We start from the raw sequence: 24,657 nt of genomic DNA, 5'->3' as shown, positions 1-24,657 counted from the left end.
CTTTCTTTTTAAGACACACTCCTTTGCCCTACCTTTGCCTGCACAGCTGCGCAGCACTTAGTGCCAGCTGATATGTTTAGGCCTTCATTGAAGATTCCCAGCTGCCCAGCAAGTAGTGGGCAGCTACAAAGTTTAGGTTTGCGCCAAGTGCGCACCCTTGACTGTCGCTGCATTGGCAGCGCGCCCTGACTTTGGACAGAGGGCATTTGAGCCCCTTAGAGATGGCCAGTTGGTCCTGGGGTCTATTAGATTTATAGGGTGCCAAGCCCTAGTGTGCTTTTTATAGGCGATAGGAAATGTAATGTTTATAGTATGTTTTATGCACCTTGAGTTATGCTTATAGATGTGATGTTATGCTTATTAGGTTTTACCTACTGTCTTATGTTTTATTTGATTTTCTACTGTGGTCTAGGTATGATTTATTCCCTACTGCAGGTTATGGTCTTAAGTTTATTTCCTAATGCTAGTCATGTTTAGGAGACTGTTGTCTACTATGTTTAGACTTATGAGGTTGGCACAGAATAGAGTTCTCCCCTTATGTGTTACTGTGCTTGTTGTGATTTATGTTACAGGTTGACGTTGAGTATAGTGCCTGCCAGGGATTACTGGCTGTGTCCTAAATTCATAATATATTATTTATTTTACTATTCTTTACCAAGTACTAATTCTGACAGTGGCCCACGTGGCTCTGTCATGTGTAATTAATCCCCTGTAAATATTGCCCGTGCCAGTTGGCACAGTGTATATTGTGTGATTACCATCTAATGCGTTTTATGATAATACAAAGGCTAACCTTGTGTGGAGTTCCTTTTGTGGTGCGTCTAGTATGTGGTGACTGTGTGTATTGTACAAATGCTTTACACATCGCCACCGGGATGAGCCTAACTGCTCGTGCCAAGCTACCAAGGGGGTGAGCAGGAGTTATCTTTGGTGTGTAACTCCCTTTCCCTGACGAGAGTGGTGGTCTCTGCCTGGCATTGGCGCAAGCCTTAGCCAACCAGAGATCCCCATTTCTAACAGAACCACTATAGGGCAATGGCAATTCTGACTTGTAGGAATGCTTGTATGATGATGCGCTACATCTCTGACAAGGTAGGTGGGCACTGGTGGAATGTCAGGTTGGTGGGATATGTTTCACTATTTGTTTCATATATTGTTCTAATCTAGACGAACCAGCTCTTATGGAATATTTGGATGTGAAGCTGGTTTGTGGTCTTCTTCTTTCATATTGTGCCGGAATCTTAACATTTACATAGACTTTACTCAAAATCTACCACTGCCTGAGATGTATATGGGTCAGAAATGTAGGGCTTATAGAGCAGATGAGCAGCCTATGAGGGATCATGGACTCATTGATGTTTGGGCTAAGTTAAGGGCATGTGACCCAGGCCATATCTTTTTTTCATATCCCCACAAAAAATTCACTTTGCTTGTGAGGGATGTCTGAATTGGGACACATATCAAGATATTTTTAGATCACAATCCTCTGATAATATAATGTCAGGGAGCGGCTGTATTTGGGCAGTCTCAAACCTTGTCTTTCGATATGGGGCTGCTCTTTAATTCAGAATATATTTAACATATAAAGGGATGGCTGATAGTATTTATGGAAGGTAACATAGGAAGTGCATTAGTAGGTGTAGTTTGGGACTCATTAAAAGCTGGAAGAAGGGGGAGACCCTTAGCGTTAGTCTTTACGTTCAGAGAGCACAGGCTGACAAAGAGAGGGAACTGTATAAGGAACAAGGGATCTCAAAGCTCTGCATGTCAAAGTGATAGCAGACGGGAGGAATATCAGGGGATTCTCCAAAAGATTGAGGTGGACAAAGCTAGCATGAATTGATTGCTTTTATATTAAGAAAATAGCAGAGAAGTATCAAGCCCAAATGGTGGAAGGAGGTACATGACTGTATCAGTGCCATAGATGACAAGGATGGACACTTGGCCAGAACTCTGAAGCTATTCTTAGAGTTTTAAAGAATATCATGACACACCTTAGCAGGAATATCAGTTTCCCCCCTTACTGGATGCTGAGCAGTATTTGGATACATTGAAAAGAGGGGTATCAAATGTAGAGAAGGAGGCAGCTCCAGGTGCCCCAATTACTCCAGAAGAAGTCAAACTAGCATTCAGCTCTTTAGCAACCAGTGAGGTGGCAGGATCACAAAGATACTGCTGGAATTGGCTGTGAATATTGGTAACATCTTCCTTGAAGCCCAGCGGGGGCTTTCAGCCCCTGCCTTGTGAATAGCCACTAACATAGTGATATTCATGAAAAAGGGAAAGCACCCACTGAATCCAGGCTCATAAAGGCCTATCTTATTGATTAATAGTGACTCATCTCCTATCAGCCTGGCAGATCCTTACGCTCTTGGGAGAAATCCCTCTTTCTCACCCCCACTTTAGGAAGTGCCGTACAGGTGGTAACGTTTTTTTCTATTTTACTCCCCTCTATTGGAATCTTCTACCCTTGAATCTTCAAAAGTGCACGGGTCTCCTCCATTTTAGGAAAGACCTCAAAGCTGAAATCTTCTGAAATGTAATCCACTGTCTGGTTTTCGACTGCCTTAAGCGTTAAAATACTCCTTAGTATGGTATTCTGGCTCTTCATAAATCATTCATTCATTATAAGATATTTGCTGCTCGGCAGGGTAATAGCCAAAATGCTTTTCCTTGGCACCACAGGTTCATTCTGGGCTGAGGGACTACCGACCACGTTAGGCGAGCAATAACATTGTTTGTTGTGGCAAGGGTATTAGAGACTCCTATGGCTACGATTCTGCTTGACACCAAGAAAGATTTCGATCAGGTAACATTCTACTATCTATGAGGGGTACTCAAGAGAAAGGGGATAGGCTCTGACTTCATTACACTTATTCAGACATTATATTACAAACCCACTGCCAGATTGCAAATAATGGGACGCAAATGAGACAAGATTTGGATCACAAGGACATGGCAGGGATGCCTATGCTCAGCCCTCTTATTCGCTCTCTATATTTACCCTTTGCTTTGCAAGGTAGAGGAGAATGTTTTAATAAGCGTGGCTGTTGTAAACTTATTTAATACTAAGATTTTGACATATGCCAGCAATATTGCATTAGTAATTCCTGATCCTGTTGGGGCAATCAGTAAGGTCGAATTAGGGGTGGAAACATTTAATAAAACAGCTAGCTACCACCTGAATAAGAGTAAGACCCAAACAACAGGAAATAAAGGAATCCACATGGAAGCCAAATGCTGTGTTGACAGCACATCATATCTGGGAGTGATTTTAGAGGCCAGAGTGGGAAATATAGTGGAATTAAATATCACTCCAATGTTGGCAAAAGGTAGGAGAGATCTCATGCTGATTAATAGTTTGCACTTAACATTCATGGCTGGCACAATGTAATTAAAATGTTGGTTCTGCCAAATGTTCTGTATTTTTTAGGGCAATACCTCTGGAACTAGAACTGCTCTGGTATAAAAAACTGGAGACCATCTGCAATAATTTTATAAAGGAGTATAAAAGGGCGAGGAGAGCTTAAAGATAGTTAATGCTTCCTATGGATAAAGGTGGTTGGGAGGTGCCTAACTTAAATGTTTATTAGTGGCTAGCTATACTACAGCATATGGTGGTTCTAATCACCAGGTGGCAAAGTGAGGATCTGGGGCCCAAGGGATTACTGTCTATGAGTTGGTATTGGGGGAGTGGCAAAAGCTTGTTTTTTAAGGACTATATAACTAAGTTATTTAAAAATAAGTTACATTTAAAGTATTCAAGACTGCATACAAAATTTGGGTACAACGTAATCAGAAGTTGGGTACAGGGCTGTACAACTATTATCCTACTACCTGGCGATCATCAAACTTCTCAATCCTATTTCTTGATAAGAGTTGTCTCATCTTCAAAGAGACTATATGATGAGGCCGGGGGAATGGCTTCCATACATTCGATTAGGACATGCATTGTGCAAACACATTAGGGCTCGGGAGACACTAACAGAGGCTGCACCATTAGAGGACAGGATATTGACAGAGCAGATACACGCAAAGACGATATCCATCTTCTATAAAAGATAATCAACAGTGCCCCGGACCCCATGAGTATTTCAAGGCAGGCATGGGAACAGGACATTGGCACTTTATGTCTTTAGATGATGAGCAATGGGTAGAAGTGCTTCAGGGCCCAAGGGAGGTGGCGATTCGGGTCAAATTCTGACTCATACAACTTAAAGTGCTACACAGAGTGTACTACTCTAGGTCAGTGTTATACAGAAAGGGGAGGTAGAAAAGCATAAATTGTCAAGGGGGCTGTTGGTTAGAGGGGTCCTTCTATCATTTGATTTAGGAACGTCTGAGCATTCAGACATTTTGGATAATGATTGCTAGGGTAATGTCGGCAGTAGTGGGTATAGAAGTCCAATTAGAGCCCAAATGGTTCCTCCTAATAAGAGAGGCAAATGATGACTGGCCACGACATGTAAAGCAGTGGCTGGTGTTGATGGCTGTGGTAGCTGACCGTAATGTGGCAAGGAAATGGGGGGCAATGTCCACCCCAACACTGAAGGAATGGGAAAATGATCTGGACAGGTGTTGGCAAGCGGAATTAACAATTTATAAAAGTAGAGGGTGCCCCAAAAAAGGGGAAAAAATATGGACAGCATGGCAGACATATTGAGTATTTTAGGGGGGATACAGTTTATCAATGTGTTCATTATTAACCTGAACTTTGAGTTGCTAATAGAGATAGATAGATAGGTCAACCTTTAAAAAAGGGATCGATGAAGCAAAATAAATGCTCTTTGTATATACAGCAATAATGTGTATTAATGAAAAATAGTTTTTTTAAAAAAAGGAGTTGTCTCATCTTGAAGCAATCAGGGGTGGTCAGATTGGGGATCTATTTAATCTAGAACAAATGTATTTGTAGGAGGAACTGCAACTTAAATTTGCATTGACTAAATGGAGATTTTTTAAAGTATTTACAAGTTAGAGATTATGTTTTGAAAATAGACAGGGACACATTGATACTAGCGCAGGTTCTACGCGTGGATATACAGAGTCATTCCAGGGGAGGAAAGGTAAGGCTTCTTTATAAGCTTTAATTGATTTATTGCCAGATGATCTTGGAAAGCAAGTAGAAAAGTGGGTTAAAAGATTAGCGGTCAAATAGATACATTTTCAGAAATCGCTGTAGGTAGGCAAGATTGTATTATTTTCAGAATGTTTGAAGAGCCAACCTTATAAAAACATTATTCAATCTTACACACCAACTAACATATCTAGTTAGGGGAAAAGGTCTGATGCTAGATGCCCTCATTTTGGCAACAATGAAGCAGGTTTAGCACATATACTTTGTAATCGTGCAAAGTTAGAGGCCTCAAGTAAGGAATCCGTAGGTATCTGAGGTCTGTACTTAATATACCGGTCTTGATTACTCCTCAGCTGATGTTGTTTAGAATTGATGAGCGATTTGCTAAGGACAGGGGTAATTAATTATACTTTATCTTTGTGGTTATGGCAGTGGTTGGTATAAGTATTGCCATGGCTTGGGTCAACCCAGATCCTCCCAGCCAGATTGCTGTACATGTATCACTTGGAGAGAAATTTATAACTATGCAAGGGTCGCAACAAGAGAAAGAGCGGGACCCTGATCTGGGCACCAGTGCCTACATAGATTGATAGAATGGATTCAAGTGAGGTGAGTATTTAGTCTGGAGAACAGGGCCAGACTGGCCAAGCGGGCACCGGGCAATCCCCCAGTGGGCCGCACGGTTGGAGGCGATTTTGGTCCCATGGGGGCCGTTTTTGCAAAATCGGCCCTGTAACAAAAGCGGCTGAAAACCGGCCCTGGCAAAGAGCTCGGTGGCACGCTCAACCCCCCGAAGGTGGGTGGGGGTCTGGCCGAGCACTTTGTCAGGGCCGGTTGTGGTTCCCAGTCCGGCCCTGCTGGAGAAGCATTAAATGGAACAAGTATAATTATAGAAAACTGGACACACTATAATGTATTCATCCATCAATTAACCAATCATCTGGGCAATTTGATTAAGTGAGCTGTGTTTATTCATTTTGGATATAAAATAATAAGTATTAATATGTGATTATGTACTGCAAATGCTACCTCTGTATTCATTTATGAATTTTTCTTGGATTGAAGCTCCTCTAATAAAATCGACTAAAAAAATAAAGGAAGGAGAATGAGCAGGTGTACCCTGCCCATAGCAGAGGGACGCCTTTAGCTGCACCACAGGCATGATAGGTAATGAGTCATCTAAGAGCGCTGAAGCAAGTGGTGGGGCTTTTAAAAATGAGTTGATCCTAGAGTTTTCCCATGGCCACACTGCGGTCAACATCTCTGGAATTCCGGGACCTGCGGTGGGAGCCTCTTCATATGAAAACACTCACCCACCCACACCTGGACCTTATGGCAGAAATCTGAGCAGAAGAGAATGATTCTACCCCAGAAATTGGACAGATTGGCTAACACTGACCCCTTGAATGGGAGTGATCTTCTTGTGCAAGGGACTGGCTGGAGGGAAGACCGATCTGCTGATGGTCCTGACTTTGCAGCCCTACAGTGGATTGCCAGGAGTGGTTTATGAATGTGGGCTTCGCTTGGAGTAGAGGGTGCCCACACAAATGGACAAAGATTTGGGTGAAATGGAACTAGAGTAGAGGGATGCTCTGTTTGCCATTTCAAAATACCTTCCTACCCGAGGACACAGCAGGGAGAACACACTAATGCTGTGGTGAGTCCTTGTGATTGGAGGAGGGGGTTTGTTGTTAAAATAATAAGCTGCATTTGTTTATATATCACAAGTTGTGAAGTGAATGTCCTGCAATGTATACAACATGTCATTTGTAAACGTATTTCGACTGAAATGGTTGTTACTGTATTTAACTGTTTATTGTTTCAAAATAAAAATAATTTTAAAAAAATCAATGCTGTTCCGAACTGCGAACCCCAAAATACATTTGGCCCATGGCCCCCAAAATGCTTAAGATGTCCCTGTCTGACCTATTCAAAACTTTTTTACTCATTTCCAGTACATAAAAGAGAGAGAAAAAACATCCCCAGAAACTCATGCCTATCAAATTGAAGCTGACGAAACAACCCACAAAGTGTTCCCCCATACAATATAGTAGTGTGGACCAGGAGCAAGATCTTATTTGCTCATGTACCAGGGTGTGTTCTGAAATTTCCACTCTTGGTCAGAACAAGGATTTTGATCATGTGTGAAGCTCTTTGATATGACAAACAAATGTAAAACGCAAGGCAGCCACTTGCGCCATCTTGTGTGACTCCTGATTTACTAAGCCCCAAAGGACCACGCAAGGTGGCTTTGTTTGCATTGGTAAGCCTGACTTAAGGATTGTGTTGCCCTTGTGTTACCATGCATGATGCAAGGCAACTCAATCCTTGCCTAAATCTGGGCCTTTATATTCAGGGTCAAAACAGAGGAACACATAGGTGTAGTAAAACACCTTGAGGTATGGCAAACATTTTGTAGCTGTCAGTGCTCCACATTTCAACTCATTAAAGAAAATTGTATGCCCACCAATAGTAACATAATTATTGTAGCCATATATCATTCTTCATATTATTCAAATACATTTTTTTTAAATAAGTGTCACACATCTTTGATATTTTACTACTCATTTAAAGAAATATTGAAGTATTGGGAGACGTTAACTTGTGGCATGGAAATCCCAACAAAGACCTTGCCAAAAGAGTCTTTGAAATAATGGATAGTAATGGCTTTCCCAATAAATCAACGGAAGCAAACTTTTAATAGGGGTGCACAATAAATGTTGTTTTCCTTCCCAATTTAAGATTGCAGCATCTTGTTAATTACTTTAACTCCATGTGTGGGTCTCATCACTATATGAAGTCATTCATACTCACACAGTCAGCTCCATGAATACAATAAAACAAAAATAATGACAATAATCATTCAACGCAAAGACTGGACAGTAATTACAATAATGTTGACGAACTGGAATTTCACAAAGTCTAGTATGCAAAACTGATATACCAATAGTGAGAAAGTTTATCTTTTTGCTTGGTCACCCCCATTTTTTGTTGACGGACAGTTTTTGTTTAGTCTGTTTAATGGGACACTGCTAACAAGGCCCCAGTGTATGTGCTCTGACCACTAAAACATGTTGAAATTAATTAAAAAGTCATATTTAACATACCTCAATAGTTGTATCTCCTTCCACAAGCCCGCCAGACACTTCCAATCAGACAGACTCATACAATCACATATCACATAGAGCAGAACCAGACTCAGCAGGAGGTTTTTCTTGCACATTGCTCCAAAAGCATGGAACAACCCGTTGTTACACATCAGAGCCTCCTCCTCAATTCTTGACTTCCACAAGAAGCTGAAGACCTGGGTCTTCAATTATACCTTCCAGCTTGGTAAGGGTATGCCACACCTTCTCAGTGTCTGCATACTCAAGCAGGTGATAGGAAATGCTACAAACCCACATAACATGTAACAAAACGTAACATAACATAACTTAACATAATAAGAAACCAAATAATATAACCATTAGTGCTGTGCCCAGTAATGTAATTTACTACAAAGCGGCCTCCCCTGTCACAAGCAGCTGTTAAATGACACCTGGACAGGCCCCTTTTTTTGTCCTCCCAGTTAGTGTTTTGGAGTGAGCAGAGTGTGGGTGTCCTAATGTATAGTTTCCTTATGTCTACAGGCATTAGCTAACAATGCTTATATGTGGGGGGTTGTTTGTTTTTTAGAGGCATTGATATTATTACATGAAAACTAGAGCTGCAGATTTCCACAGATTTTAGGATGCAGACATTTTTTTCAAGTAACATACAGATAAGTGTATCTAGCTAGAATCATAGGTGGGTAACTGAATATCGTGGACTTTTTTTTCACCAAGGGCTTCTTTCTGAAATAAAATAAACAATAAAAATGAAACTTGAGCTTTCTATGAAATCACTCAGAATCCTAAGGAGAATATCATCCCCTTTATTCACAGGTATATATTTTAAATCTTAGTTAATGTATGGCCTCTCTATTTCATCTTTCACTGCTGCCATCAGCTGTGCTAGAGTAACAGAGTTAAGGAAAACCTCTGAATAACCTAGCCCTATCTGTATCTGTTTTAAACCTAGTATCCTGCTGACCATGCCCCCTACCCCCTGCCCAGCTCTTCTCTCCACAATCCAAATTGTTAAATATTTATCTGGCATCATGGCACTCTAAAACACCATCCTCAGCAACGACCTCTCCTCCCAATTATTCAAAAGGCACATGTGTTGCCAGAAGCACCATTCTCACCAACCTCTGCATTCACCCTCCACTCTAATCTAGTTGCCTTCCACCTAACCACATCCCCCTTTCTTCCAGTCTCGTCCCAACCCTGTCTAAATACCAAAGAACATAAAGTTTGGCCTTCTGTCACCCACCCCTATAACACTGTACATGTATCCTCCCTGTCTGCTTGAATTGTGAAATAATTGGTAACAGTGCACCACCCACTCTTCAATCAACCCCCTCCCACACCCAAATATATAAAAATAATACCTGGTCTCCTGCCACACTACCCCACCACCCTTTGTGTCTTTCCTCCACTCTATACCACAAACTGTACTCTTTGCTCTCCATTGGAGCAGAGAACCCGGACTATATGGAGAGGCTTTCAGGGATCCCTAGCAGCGAGGCCAGCAATTACTTTATGATGCAAAAACAGTAGGTAACATTTGTTTCCCGCTGTGCCTACATCACAGCTCTGAATTACCAGATTTCAAAAGAGGTATTCATGCTAATTGCTCTTTCAGCATAATAAAATGTGTTGTCAACAAATTACTAGCATTAGTATTCCTGTCTGATTTCAAACATAAGATTCTGCCTCTGTTCTACATACACCCCTTTCAACAGCAACATGCTATTTTGACACATAAAAGAATGGGAGACCAGGGAATCAAACTTTATAGAAGACTGATCATTGTGTTATCCATCTCTTAAAACTAATAAAATACTCTGCAATGCTTTAAAAGATTGTGGAATGTCACCTTGAAGTTCCATGAATCAGTTGTGTTAGACCTGTCAGCTTTATGGTGGTCTTCCCCCTATCTTTTTGTGTGCTTGCCTCTAATTTTTCTAGATTTTTGCTGCTGTTGGCCTTAGAACCTAGTGAGCTTTACCACTGCTAACCAGTGCCAATGTGCTTGTGCTCACTCTCCTAAACATAGTTTGATTGGCATATTCCTAATTGGCATATTTATTTTACCTGTAAGTCCTGTGTAGAGTGGTATGCCATATACCCAAGGTCTGTACGTTAATTGCTACCCGTGGGCCTACAGCACTTATTGTGCCACCCACCTAAGTAGCACTCTAAAATGTGCCCAAGTCCTGTCATTGCAGCCTGAATGCAGTGTCTCACTGCCAAGTCTATCTGACATTTAAGACCCCCTGCCAATCTTTAAACTCTCCTTTTATTACCTATAAGTCACCCCTAAGGTTGGCCCTAGGTAGCCCACAGGGCAGGGTGCTATGCAATTGAATAGGGGGCATGCACATTTAAGTTTACATGTCCTGGTAATGAAAAACTCTCACATTTGTTTTTCCCTACCATGAGGCCTATCCCTTCCCATAAGATAACATTGGTGAATCCTTGTACATTTAAAAATCTATAATTCCGAATTAACCGGAAGTAGATATGTCCTGTTTGGCACCTACAGAATTGTACTGATAAACCCTCTTTAATGGTAAAGATGGATTTTTAATTTCAACTTTTAAAATACCACTTTTAGAAAGTTGGCATTTTCCTGCCCATAGCCCTTTATGCCTGCACCCTGTCCTGAGTCATATGACTGGGTGTCGCTGGAAGACTTTGTGAATTCCTCCCAGACAGTCACGCAATAGTAGGATTAGCAATGCCTCAATGGGCCATAGCAGACTGGATGGAGAGGTGGAGCTGAGTAAGCAGGGGCGGAAAATCCGTTCCGCTCACGGATTTTGTGGAATTTCGGTAAATTTGCAATCCGCAAACTCTCGCGAATTTACAGAAAATCCACGAATTTGCATGCAGCGGATTTTTTTGCTTTGTGATACAATATTGTGGCGTGCGGCGTTCACTTACCGTCATTCAGCATTTGCCGAGTTGTTTTTCTCGATATTTTTTGCGAGTGCTGCGCCATTTCGGATCTTGCTGCGGGATCCCGCGGGAGTTTGGCGACGCATCGCGATAGTTTGCAATTGCGAACATGTAGATGCGGTGGGCAGCAACAATCTTGCACTCGGGAAATTACAAAATTTGCAATTCTGCACAAGAAATCCACTAGCCAGCAGCATAAACCTTCCCAAAATGATGATTTTTATCAGAATAACTCCTCAGGTTGATATTTGCCTGCACTATTTTGGATTTGAGGCCTTTTTGACTTTCTTTGGATCACTTTTGGATTAGAAATCAACTTTCACAAGTAAGTTTGTTTGGGGCATTACAGTTGCTGTTCTGCAGAAAAACGAGTTTTGCAAAACTGAAAGCACTCAGCAGGTGCAAAAGCTCACTCATCATTAGTAACCATTCCCTGTAGTGCTTCCTGATGGGCCCCTCCAGAGTTCAGTTGCCTATGTTTGTTTGGGGTATTACAGTTGCTGTTCTGTGGAAAAACGAGTTTTGCAAAACTGAAAGCACTCAGCAGGTGCAAAAGTTCAAACTCATCATTAGTAACCTTTCCCTGTAGTGCTTCCTGAGGAGCCCCTCCAGAGTTAAGTTGCCTACTTGCAAATATTCTATGACCCTGCTCTGACCCTCGCAGCAGGCTCAGAGAATAGCTACAAGTAGGCCACAAAGGTCCTGGGAAAAAAATTGCACTGCAACAGAAAGCAAATTACAGATAAGGAAGCAGGTGCCAGACAGGAAGTTTAAATTCAGTGACACATTAATCAACCCCAAATTAATTCATGTCAGTTGAAGCAGGGCAGGTGTGCTTGCTTTTCCCTCCATAATCTACATTCATGAATCAGAGGGTGGCAGTGATGTACCAGAGGGTGGCATGGGTGAATCAGAGGGTGGCAGTGGTGAAACAGAGGGTGCTGTGAACCTGTGATGATGAGCCAGACGTAGAAACAACAAAGTTGCGACCGTTGCGAGCCGACAAGTAAGTTCGCAATTGCGGACTGGTACAAAACCCTCGCGAAATGGCAGAAACCCTTGCGAACACAAAAAAAAATCCGCAAATTCGCGAGAATTCGTGGATTTTGAGGATTTGCGAGTTCGCAAATACGCAAATTCGCGAACGCCAGATTCGCAAAATTCGCCCATGCTTAGAGCTGAGCACAGCCCCACTTGCACCTGACCAGGCTTTGCCCTTTCTTCTCTCAATAGGCTTAATGCTCCTATATTGTCACTGCAACCACCTTGGAGCCTGGGCAGGGAAGGCAGGGAATTCCATGCATTTCAAAGAACCTTTCCAGAACTCTTTCCAGCTTCTAGAAGCAGGGCAACAGGGTATAAAAATAGGACCTTCAGAACCACTCCTCAGTTCACTTCTAGATCTGCAGAAAGATTCTCTGAGGACTGCCTGCTGCTGTGACTGACCTGCTGTGCACTCTGCCAGACTACAGCTGTGACTGGAAGGACTGCTTTGCTGCCTGGAGCCTACCTTGAACCCTCAGACCTTTAGACGCCAGCCCTGCTGTTAAGTCCTGCATCTTCTCCTGCAACCAGGGTTGCCAGTAGTGTTGTGAAGGGCTTGTTTGCTGACCTATTCACAGCCACAGGGACATAACAGGCTCTCACCATTGTGAACATGCACTTTAACCCAGCCTGAGTCCTGAACTACAAAGAGATTTCCATCCACTCCTGGACTCTTCATTGTGGTGCTGAAGGTGCCCAGATGGCCTTTTTCCAAAACTGAGGACTTTGACAAACGTAGCACAAAAGATGATCTCAGACCCAGGAGGAGACCAGGAACAACTCTCTCGCCTATCCAACAGAGGTACATCATCTGTCACTACTTTCTTCTCTGCAGCAGCAAATCCATTTCAGTGGTCTTTCGTCAAAGGGGCATCCAACCTTGTGTACCTGTCTAAGTTTGCAGCATTCTGCTTCGCTGCACGCTGGTGATTTTCACTTCCATCTCAACAGCTCAGTCCTAAGGTCAAAATCTTTGTAGTGGCTTAGCTCCCTGGCCATCTGATGACAACTCTCCCTCCTCAGATACTCCTGCAGCATTGCACCGCTGAACTTCTACCTTCTCAGACATTTTACTTCCAAACTTTTTTAAGTACGAAGGTTAGGACTAACAGGGTCTAATCCACTTCTTGTATCCAAACCACGGTTCATCGCCGTTGGCCTAAACATTCAAATTTGACCCAGTCTCATGTGACCAGATGACCGTGGTTGGCACTATAATCTTTTATGTGCTAGATTTTATTTAAAAGTTTAAAAATTCATAACTATGTTTCTACTGACTGTGTTTTTGTTGTTTTGATATTAAATAATGTATTAAAATGTATTCTATTTTTCTAAATTCCTTTGGGATTTTTTGTGTGTTTTCAGTTAATTACTGTGTTAATGCTGTATACATACTTTACACATAGCCTCTAAGTTAACCCTGACTGCCTTTTGTGCCAAGCTACCCAGGGTGAAGCACAGCTTATTTTAGTGCGTTTTGTGGTTCTCCTTGCTTGGGATAGGGCTCACACTCCAGTCAACCAACAACAACCCAATTCCTTCATTCTCATTTCTCTTAATGGTCACTGGGATCCTCACAATATAATCCAAAGGGTAGTTTATCCAATATATTATGTAACCTTGTATTAATGCGCCGCTTTATCTTGCCTTAATGGGCATGCACATTTTAACTATATGTGTGATTTTTTTAGGTGCTACCACAATTGAAAAATATGATCTCAGGACAAACAGCTGGATACAAATAAGTACCATGAATGGCAGACGTCTACAGTTTGGAGTGGCAGTTATTGACAATAAGCTCTATGTCGTAGGGGGACGGGACGGCCTGAAAACCTCTAATACGGTGGAATGTTTCAATCCAATCACTAAAGTGTGGTCGATAATGCCACCAATGTCAACCCACAGGCATGGCTTGGGTAAGTGGTATTTTACAGAATATATTATTCCCAATATGTTTACAATTAATTCTCAGTGGTACAGAGTAAAATATTAAAAATTATTTCTCAGGGAGAGATGAAGTTGAAAAGAGTGAAATGTATTTCTTTTTTTACTTTTTAATCACTCCTATATTACTGCTTCATAAACAGATCCAGTCAAACAGTTCCCAGTGAGTAATTTGGTAACAATTAATGCTCTAGTGTATAGTCACTGCAAATGAATAAAATATAGTAAAGCTAACATGTGCTTCCCTGCTTGTTTGACACACAAATTTGGGGCTTTTTCAAGGCTGAAATAAAAGCAGGTAATAAAGAACCCATAGTATCCCAAATAAGGATCACCCAGTAGTGGTCCAAACTGGACACAACACGCTGGGAAATGGCCTTGGACAACTCAGTACTGGTACTATCAGGAGATGTCTCCTCATCCTACTTAGTATTCAAGGAATGGATACACATTGCCTTAGATGAATCATTGCTTCTAAGATCCATTAAGAATCCCTGGCCATTGGAATAAGCCCTGTTGTTATTGTCAGATCTAATGAAATAAAGAAAGAATGTAAAAGTGAAACGAGGTAGAGGGTAAACTATGATGATACCTGTAAACTTATCTACAAAAAAGCCTAAAATAATATCTGCACGCCTTCAGGAAACTTTGCGGAAACGATTGGTAACTCCTCCAAATCCTCAACGGAGCTTTACACTATTGTAAATTCCTTCTTAAAACTTGACTCTTCAGAGGCCCACTGTGAGCTATCCACAATCCATTTCCTTGGAAAAGAAAAGCTTATCTATGATGCTCTGGTAGTGACATCAGATCATAATAACAAGCCCAATGCAAAGACCATAACAGACAGAACTAAAAGTGAGCATTGCACCTTTCCACAGTTAGGAAACAATTACATTCTGTCCATAGCAAAAATGGTTGACTTGACCCGCTCGTCTACGCATTCTGCTGATAGGGATGCATGTCTCTGTTTCTACCCTCACAGACATTTACAACTCCTCTTTATATAGCTGCAGTGTACCAGATGCGTGGAAGTATGCCTTTATAAGACCTCTACTAAACAATGCGCTGTTGGACCGTGAGCTGGTCAAAAAGTAGTGGTCTATTTCTTTTCTCCCAGGTGTTAGTAAAATCCTAGAAATGGCTATAAATGGCCACCTCCCTGACTTTCTGGAATTCAACAACTTACTTTCTGTCAGAAATTGAGTTTTTTGGTCAGCTAGGGTATGCACCTAAGCCAGGCAGACCCCACCACTCTGGTCAGGGTAATGAAGTTACACACCCAAGATAACTCCTGCTCAACCCTTTGGTTGCTTGGCAGAGCTGTCTGGCTTATTCCAGAGGCAATATATAAAGCATTTGTGCAAAACAAACACACACAGACACACACACATCAGTGACATACTAGGCAGACAAAAAAAAGAGACTCCACACAAGGTTATTATAAAAAAATCTCATATAATGTATATAAAAAACATAGGGCCAGATGTACGATGCGCAAAATGTACAAAAGTGCGATTCACAATGGGGTCTCAAATTGCGAGGCTCATGAATATTAATGAGCCTGTCACAATTTGCAAGCCCATTGGGAATGACAGGTCCTCCCAGGGATGGTGGCCTGCTTGGCTTATCAGACCCCTGTGTCTGGGATTGATTTTAAATAAGGCAGCTTTTCTTTAAATGCAGCCCGTTTTTCTTAAAGGAAAACGGGAAGCATTTAAAAAAAAATGAAATGCTTTTGTTTCATTTTTTTAAGGGCAGGCAGTGGTCCCTGAGACCACTGCCCACCCTTAAAAAATATTTTTTGGAGCCAGTCACAAAGGGGAAGGGGTCTCTGCATGCCTATAATGGGAAGTGTGTTAAATTCTCAAAGGGAATCAGGGGCCTCCGTCAAGCTTCTATTTGTTCCAACAACCATACAACAGTGCCCCAGGTATATGCACCCAAAGGGGGGGGAGGCATACATGCCTCCACCTGCAGGTAGACCTCACTAGGTCCCCAGCATGTTTAACAATGGAGTGTGGCTGTCCTTGAACATGTGGAGCCGCTGAAGCTACTTGCGGCTTCTCCCCAATGGCAGGCGCTGAGGTGTGTTTGAAGCCCTCCCGGGTCTCTCACACTGACGCCCAGACATAGTGATCAAAAACAAGGGCAACCCGGTGCTGCTGCTTAGGGTCTTGCTGTCCCCAAGAGCAGCACTGGTGAAGGGTCTATTTACATTGCCTGGCTGGTTCACATGGGGAGGAAGACTCCCTCAGTTGCCAAGGCTACCCAGGACCTCCTCTGCATGAATCTCTCGGACCAATTTAAGGCATCTTGCAGCCATCTCCATGCACATGCCTCAGTCTTGAGAGGCAGAGAAGGGAGGGCATGGCATGACTTCCCTCACTGGGCCCCACCCACCATATGGCGGGAGCAGAGGTACTTGACTCTTCCTGGAGTCAAACCTCCCTCGCTGCTATAGTGTGTTTCTCCTGCCAGAGAGGTGTAGAATACCTCATGCCCTGGGGAACTCCACATGCACTCAGGTAGGGGGACCAACAGCATTCCCAAAAGGAAGCGCTTACTCTGTTATTAAACTTTCCCCAAGCACAGCATTCCTTACATGCTGAAAGTACTGAGAAGTGTGGCTCAATGATTAGAGCGGCAGACCCTGATGCAGAGGTCTAGCCCGGGATCAGGGTTCAATTCCCCGCCTCGGCGGGTCTTGGGCTCAAAAATTCCACGGACCTGATAATTCTCGCCTCTGTGCCTATTCCAATCATAGAGTCCCACTCTGCAACTCTGGGCAATAGCTTGCTTAATCTCCACAACGGCCCCCACAACGCTAAAGATGCCTGACCTTCACCCTGGGGGTGACCAGGAGTGGATGCCTCACAGGGAAAGCCAGGACGGGTTCCACAGCGGTATTCGTACAAGCGCCTTTGAGACCCTTGCGGGTGAGTAGTGCGCTATACAAGTATCAATTTACAAACTTTAAAGTACCACCTGTAACTTCTCGTTCAAGATGAAGAATACAGTGCTCACCATGTACTTGTGGTTGTGCAGCCTCAAGGAAAAGTGAAGCGCACACCCTGAGCTTCCCTCTTTGAAAACAAAGGTATAAGGACAGTCCAGTCCTTTTCCTTCCTCAGGCAGGAGTAACCATTGAAGGCCATCCTATCCCACACAAGTCAGGGGCAGCGCTCCTCACACAGCTTCTCTAGCTCTCCTCCCAGGCAGGATACGGTCCCACAAGGATCTTTTGTATGAAGTCTTTGAATTCCCTGAAACTTCCAACAGGAGGCAAGGACACATAAGCCATTGGAGATTTCTTCCCAAGCAGAATACCCCAGCAGGGCAAAAAGAGTCAATCCTTTTCCTCCACCATAGACAGAGGGAGCAACTGCAGGCCAACCCACCCCTCGAGCAGAAAAAGCAGTGCTCCTCACACAGCCTTTCTGCTCTTCTTCTTTTCAAGGTCCTCTTGTTCCAGAAAGTAATCTAAAGTCCTGTAGTTTTAGGTCCAATACTTTTACGCCATGTTGACATTGTTTTTGTTAGAAATTGGGTCTCTGGTTGGCTAAGGCTTGCCCCAAAGCCAGGCAGAGACCACCACTCTAGTCAGGGCAGGGGAGTTACACACCAAGATAACCCCTGCTCACCCCCTTGGTAGCTTGGCACGAGCAGTCAGGCATATCCCAGAGGCAATGTGTAAAGCGTTTGCGCAACACACACACATGGCAGCAACACACTAGGTACACCACAAAAGGAACTCCACACAAGGTTATATATAAAAATAGCCTTTGTATTACCAGAAACACATTAAATCATAATCACACAGATACACTGTGCCAACTGGCACTGGGCTGTATTTACAGGGGATTATATACACATGATAGGGCCACGTGTGCCACTGTCAGAATCAGCACTTAGTAGAAATAGCACTTAGAATAACTGTAGCACCAAATAACAATTGTAGAACACAGCCAGTAACCACTGGTAAAAGGTAGGTACACACTACGCAATACTAATCACCTTAGGTATAGATCTGGCAGGTAAACATAAACTCACTAGTATGAACTGCACTAGGCAAAACAACCTCCTAAGCATAAAAACACAGTTAGAGGTCTCACAGGCATAAAGGCATTGCACATTACGCATCAATCACATTAGGCAATTGTCATCATAAACCCAAATCACCAATCACTTTGCCCAATATTCAAATTAGGCATAGATACAGTTTGCCCCAGGCGGGGGCACAAGACAGGCAAATTGTCGCCAGGCCAACTGGCCTCTCACAGGGCACCAACGCCCTATGTCCAAAAGTCAAAATTGCTGGGCAGCTGTAGAGGCACAAATGTGAGGACTGGCACTTCCTGGGCCACTTCTGTCCCTCTCATGGACTCCTAAATTAATCTGTGCCAACTGTAGCCGCTACCCTCTATCAGGCGGGGCAGCGCGGAAAATGACCTGAGCCCTGCCTGGGGCTCTTGCACAATCACCCTGGTCCTCTTGGTGCAGCTGCCCTCTGCAAGCGGGGCAGCTGGAAGAAATGGGGCCTGGGCAGCTCTATGCCCTCACGTTGGATCACACAGGCTCTAAATCAAATATGCCCCCACCGTCCGAGTCCCACTCTGGGGCTTCTCTAGGCAATGTGCCCCCAAAAAGATACTGAAATAGGCAGGAGGGGAGGGGGGCAAGCACCGGCAATGTGCCCCGATGCCCCCTCTACACAATGAACCCATGGGCCCTACCCACCGGGCTCTCCTCCTTCAACCGCGGCGGGGGCAGGCGCTGACAATGTACCTCTGGCCCCCTCCGCCTTAAATGTACAATGCCACCCCACTCACCGGGACCTGCAGGCAGAGACGTCCTTCCCTTCTGCTCCAGTCTCCACACCAGGTCCTGCTCCTAGGGGCCGGGTTTCCTTACAGGCGGCAGGCGGGGCTCTCTCACCCGTGAGAACCTCGCTGAGGGATCCGGCGGTGTCTCCCTTCTTTACTCGGTCCTACTTCCTGGACCCCTCGAGGACAAGACGGCTTCCATAGGCTTCTTCCATTGCCAGCGACTCCCGGTACGAGCACCAATCGCATCGTGGCTCCCCTCTGACGTTAGTGGGGAGCCGGTGCGGTGCTCTTGGGACTCCCAGGCCAGCAGCCGCATTGTTGGGGTAATAAGGGGTAGTCTCCCATTTCAGTATAATGTTCCCGGCGGGATGGGCACCCGCTAGGGGTGAAAACTCAGCAAAAAGTCCCTGGTGGGTGGGCACCCGCTGGGGATATCAAAATTGGCAAATATGCGGGGAGGGCACCCGTGCCGAAATCGGCAATTATGTGGCAGGCAGTGCGGGGTGGGCACCCGCACAGCAAACAAACACAATCACAGGAGAAACTCCACGCCTTGTGCAGACGGTCACAGCTCGAAGCTGCAGCCCACGAGGATGTCGTTCTTCAGACAACAAAATCGCCTTCTTGTTGGGATGAGAAATAAAGCGCTTTCAGGCAAGAAGTCCTGGGGAAGTCCTTCAGAATGCAGGAGGAGGGCAAAGGGTGGGCCCAGAGGCCAGCTCACAGGGCCGTCAAGCAGGGAGGCAGTCCCAAGTGGCAGTTCCTCCTGGCACCCAGGAGCAGCAGCAGGTCCCCCCTCAAGTCAGGACCAAGAGTGAACAAATACATGGGGTCACAACCCCTTTTTATACACCATTTTCCTTTGCCTAAGACTGTAGAGCAGGGGGATAACCAGGTGCAACTGATTCTGGAACACTTTGTTTTGCTCAGCCCTTCTCCCTATTCACAGGACAGGCTAGGGACATCAGACTCACCACAGGGGGTGGAGCCAGCATTGTGAAGGGAAGGCACAGCCCAATTCAGATACCAGGTGCAGCTCCTCCCTGCCCTCACCATGCAGATCTCCCCATTCACCACCGGGCAGACCCACCCTGACTCCTCAAGCCAGGCACACCGGCCAGCTCCAGCCAATCACAAGCCAGACAGTCAATTCATATTTACTGCACAGACATGCCAACTTCTAGAAGTGGCAATTCTACACCAGACACATTAAATCTGCGCACACCACAGTGCAGCATTTAATCTCATGAGTGCGCACATACCAAATTTGCCCCTGCACTCCCCACACATCAGGATCTATCATGGACACACATATACCCCATGCATTCCTATGGGAGGGCAGGCCAATCTCACCACACACACTCAGATTTCGCATGCACTTTACACTGGGACACAGTTTTAAAGTGCGCTGAAGCCAAGAACAACTAACACCAGGTCACATTTAAAAGCAAAAACTTTAGGGGTGAACCTGCCAAAAGGGCCAAGTCCAACAGTTCTCTTTGTAGCAAGGAGCTCTGAACCAACTACAAACCAGTCCTGTACTCTCTGGTTCAGCATGAGCACAGGGGGTGGAAACTGTTTTGTGAAAAGGACAAACAGCCTATTCAGGTGCAAGCGAAACTCCACACACCACTCTCCATGCAGACCAGGTCTATTTAGCCCAGCTACGAGTCACCAGGCAAAGCAGGACACCTCAATTCCCCGTGACTGTCTAGAGTTAATGCACATACACTGCTCCTGTCACTCTAACACCAGATGCTGAATAAACAAACAGCCAGGGGCACACTGAAGGGTAAAGCAAGAAAATACTAGCTTTCCTAAACCGCCAATTTCAAACACACAATTTAAAAACCATCTTTACTAAGATGTGTGTTAATACATTAAAAGTAAGCATGGGCTGAAAATTCGTTCCGCTCGCAGAATTTGCAGTTTTTTTTGCGATTTCGTGATCCGTGAATCTCGCGAAATCATGGTAAAATCCACGAATCAGCGGGGACGAATTTTCAGCCAAGCACTTACAGGGTTACAGCAGCAGGTGCAAAAGTTGAAGCTAATTTTTTGTAACATTTTACAAAAGGGTTACAAAGAAATTAACTTCAACTTGGGCACCTGCTGCTGTAAGCCTGTAAGTTCTTCCTGGCACCTCGTTGCCTACTTGCAACTATTCTCTGACCCTGCTCTGACCCTTGTAGCAGGGTCAGAGAATAGTTACAAGTATGCAATGAGGCGCCTGTCACGAAAATTAAACCTCAACAGGAAGCACTGAATGATATAAAAACAAACATTTGCAATGCAATAGGTCTCGCATTAGGAAAGTTTGAGCTATTGGTCTTGTAAATGACAATTTTTTTTATTTATGTGTAGGTTTTGACCATAGCTAAATTAATAGCTTTGTCATATACAATGCCAATAGTTATAACTTTCGCAAATGTGACACCTATAGCATTTGTAATGCAACATGTTTTGTATTTACGTGACTTAGCTGTATTGATATTACAAATTACAATGGCTTTTAATTTTTTTAAATAATTAATACATAAATAAAAGTGATTTTAATTTATAATGGCAATAGCTTAAACTTTTGTAAATAACTTTTGTCAAGATTATGTTCAGTGTATTTTATTGTGACGAAAATCCAAGAACAGAAGTGAAATATTAACATCTTTTTGTGACATTTGTAATAAAGTTTGAAACATTGAGAGAACATATTTAAACCAGTTGTTGTTGAATAGTTGCGCAGATTGATGCTGGGGTGGCGCTGAGTGGTGCTGTAGTGGTGCTGAGTGGTGCTGTGGTGATGCAGAGGGGTGCTGTGGTGGTGCTGAGTGATACTGGGATGGTGCTGAGTGATGCTGGGGTGGTGCTGAGTGGTGCTGTGGTGGTGCTGAGTGATGCTGTGGTGGTGCTGAGTGATGCTGTGGTGGTGCTGAATGATGCTGTGGTGGTGCTGAGTGGTGCTGTGGTGGTGCTGAGTGATAATGTGGTGGTGCTGAGTGATGCTGTGGTGGTGCTGAGTGATGCTGTGGTGGCGCTGAGTGGTGCTGTGGTGGTGCTGATTGGTGCTGTCGTGGTGCTGAGTGATGCTGTGGAGGTGCTGAGTGATAATTTAGTGGTGCTGAGTTGTGCTGTGGTGGTGCTGAGTGATAATGTGGTGGCACTGAGTGATACTGTGGTGACGCTGAGTGATGCTGTGGTAGCGCTGAGTGGTGCTGTGGTGGTGCTGAGTGATAATGTGGTGGTGCTGATTGATGCTGGGGTAGCGCTGAGTGATGATGTGGTGATGCAGAGGGCAGAAAGGCACAAAAGCAGTCTAACAAAGGGCAGAAGGGCAGAAAAACAAGGGAAAACGAGTCTAACAGAGGTCAGAAGGGCACAAAAAAACTGTCTAACAGAGGACAGAAGGGCAGAAAAACATGGGAAAAAGGAAGTTTAATTGAGGGCAGAAGGGCACAAAAAACTAGTCTAACGGGGCAGAAAGGCACAAAAACGAGTCTAACAGAGTGCAGAGGGGCACAAAAAACGAATCTAACAGAGGGCAGAAGGGCACAAAAACAAGGGAATAACAGAGGGTAGAAGGGCACAAAAACGAGTCTAATGGCTGAAGGGCAGAAAAACAAGTGAAAAATGAGTTTAACAGAGGGCAGAAGGGCACAAAAAACGAGTCTAACAGGGGGCAGAAGGGCAGAAAAACAAGGGAAAAACGAGTCTAACAGAGGGCAGAAGGGCACATAAACAAGGGAAAAACTAGTCTAACAGAGGGCAGAAGGGCACGAAAAACAAGTCTAACAGGGGGCAGAATGAATCCCGCCCTGCGTGTTTGTCCATGAAGATGCCACCTTTTTGTGCAATACCTCTACTCAACTGGAGTACTTTCTACTGTCTAACCAGTAAGTGCTCCCTCGTTGGCTAAATGTATAGGGGCAGATTTACAATAACTGGCGCATCCCCAGGGATGCACCAGTTATTGTGCGCCATAGCTCCACCTCCCATGGTGTGCCGCATTTATAATGTAGCGCAACATGTGGCAAAAACGGCACAGATGTGTCACGCATCTGTGCCGTAAAAGCAGCGCATTGCTGGAGCTGCGTCGAGCTTGCGACGCAGCTCCAGCAATGCTCTGGGGGGCCCTATCCCCCCAATGCTGCATCAAGCCTTGCGCATGCTTCAAGAAGGCGCAGGGTTTTGATGCAGCATTGGCCTAAAAGTTACTGAGTAATTTCTTGTAGATTTCACTCAGCCACTTTTGGGAGGCGTTCCTGCGCAGGAACGCCCTCCCCTGCGCCGGAACGCCTCCTGATGGCACAGGGATTTACAACGTGACGCATCTCTCAGATGCGTCACCTTGTTAATACCCAGCACCATGGCGCACCTTTTGTGCTGCCGCTGCGTCACAAAAGGTCTCGGTAGAGGGTGGGAGTGGTGAACCAGAGGGTGGCAGTGATGAACCAGAGGGTGACAGTGATGAACCAGAGGGTGGCAGGGGTGAACCAGAGGCTGACAGTGCTGAACCAGAGGGTGGCAGTGCTGAACCAGAGGGTGGCAGGGGTGAACCAGAGGGTGGCAGTGATGAACCAGATGGTGACAGAGGTGAACCAGAGGGTGGCAGTGGTGAACCAGAGGGTGGCATGGGTGAACCAGAGGGTGGCAGTGGTGAACCAGAGAGTCGCGGCGGTGAACCAGAGGGTGGCAGTGCTGAACCAGAGAGTGACAGTGGTTAAGCAGAGGGTGGCAGTAGTGAACCAGAGGTGCTGTGATGAACCAGAGGGTGGCAGTCGTGAACCAGAGGGTGGTAGTGGTGAACCAGAGGGAGACAGTGCTGTACAAGAGGGTGGCAGGGGTGAACCAGAGGGTGCTGTGATGAACTAGAGGGTGGCAGTGGTGAACCAGAGGGTGGCAGGGAGGAACCAGAGGGTGGCAGTGGTGAAACAGAGGGTGGCAGTGCTGAACCAGAGGGTTACAGTGGTTAATCAGAGGATGGCAGTGGTGAACCAGAGGTGCAGTGATGAACCAGAGGGTGGCAGTCGTGAACCAGAGGGTGACAGTGCTGTACCAGAGGGTGGCAGGGGTGAACCAGAGGTGCTGTGATGAACCAGAGGGTGGCAGCCGTGAACCAGAGGGTGGCAGTGGTGAACCAGAGGGTGACAGTGCTGTACCGGAGGGTGGCAGGGGTGAACCAGAGGGTGCTGTGATGAACCAGAGGGTGGCAGTGGTGAACCAGAGGGTGGCAGGGGTGAACCAGAGGGTGGCAGTGGTGAACCAGAGGGTGGCAGTGCTGAACCAGAGAGTGACAGTGGTTAACCAGAGGGTGGCAGTGGTGAACCAGAGGTGCTGTGATGAACCAGAGGGTGGCCGTCGTGAACCAGAGGGTGGCAGTGGTGAACAAGAGGGTGACAGTGCTGAACCAGAAGGTGGCAGGGGTGAACCAGAGAATGGCAATGCTGATCCAGAGGGTGGCAGTGGTGAACCAGAGGGTGGCAGGGGTGAACCAGAGGGTGGTAGGGGTGAACCAGAGGGTGGCAGTGGTGAACCAGAGTGTGGTAGTGATGAACCAGAGGGTGGCAGTGGTGAACCAGAGGGTGCTGTGCCCATACACGACCGCATGGGTAACTTCGCCATGCAAGCGGCCCGTGAACACGCAAAAAGCCCCACAAACACGCAAAAAACCCAGCGAACACTCAAAAAAACAAAAATCCGCAAATTCACACGAATTCGCAGATTT

General features: G+C 45.1%; 1 protein-coding gene across 1 annotated transcript in view; it reads left to right on the top strand.

The window, feature by feature from the left end:
- The window catches only part of KLHL4 (kelch like family member 4), an 840,437-nt gene that overhangs the window by 674,383 nt on the left and 141,397 nt on the right, over positions 1-24,657 (top strand). Inside the window, exon 7 of the mRNA XM_086964616.1 lies at positions 13,857-14,081. Within this exon, the coding sequence (XP_086820742.1) occupies positions 13,857-14,081 (225 nt within the window). The remainder of the gene's footprint in view (positions 1-13,856; positions 14,082-24,657) is intronic.

Source organism: Lissotriton vulgaris, chromosome 4_1 (genome assembly GCF_964263255.1).
Source record: "Lissotriton vulgaris chromosome 4_1, aLisVul1.2, whole genome shotgun sequence".
Classification (NCBI taxonomy): domain Eukaryota; kingdom Metazoa; phylum Chordata; class Amphibia; order Caudata; family Salamandridae; genus Lissotriton; species Lissotriton vulgaris.
This window is presented reverse-complemented; position numbering and strand designations above follow the sequence as displayed.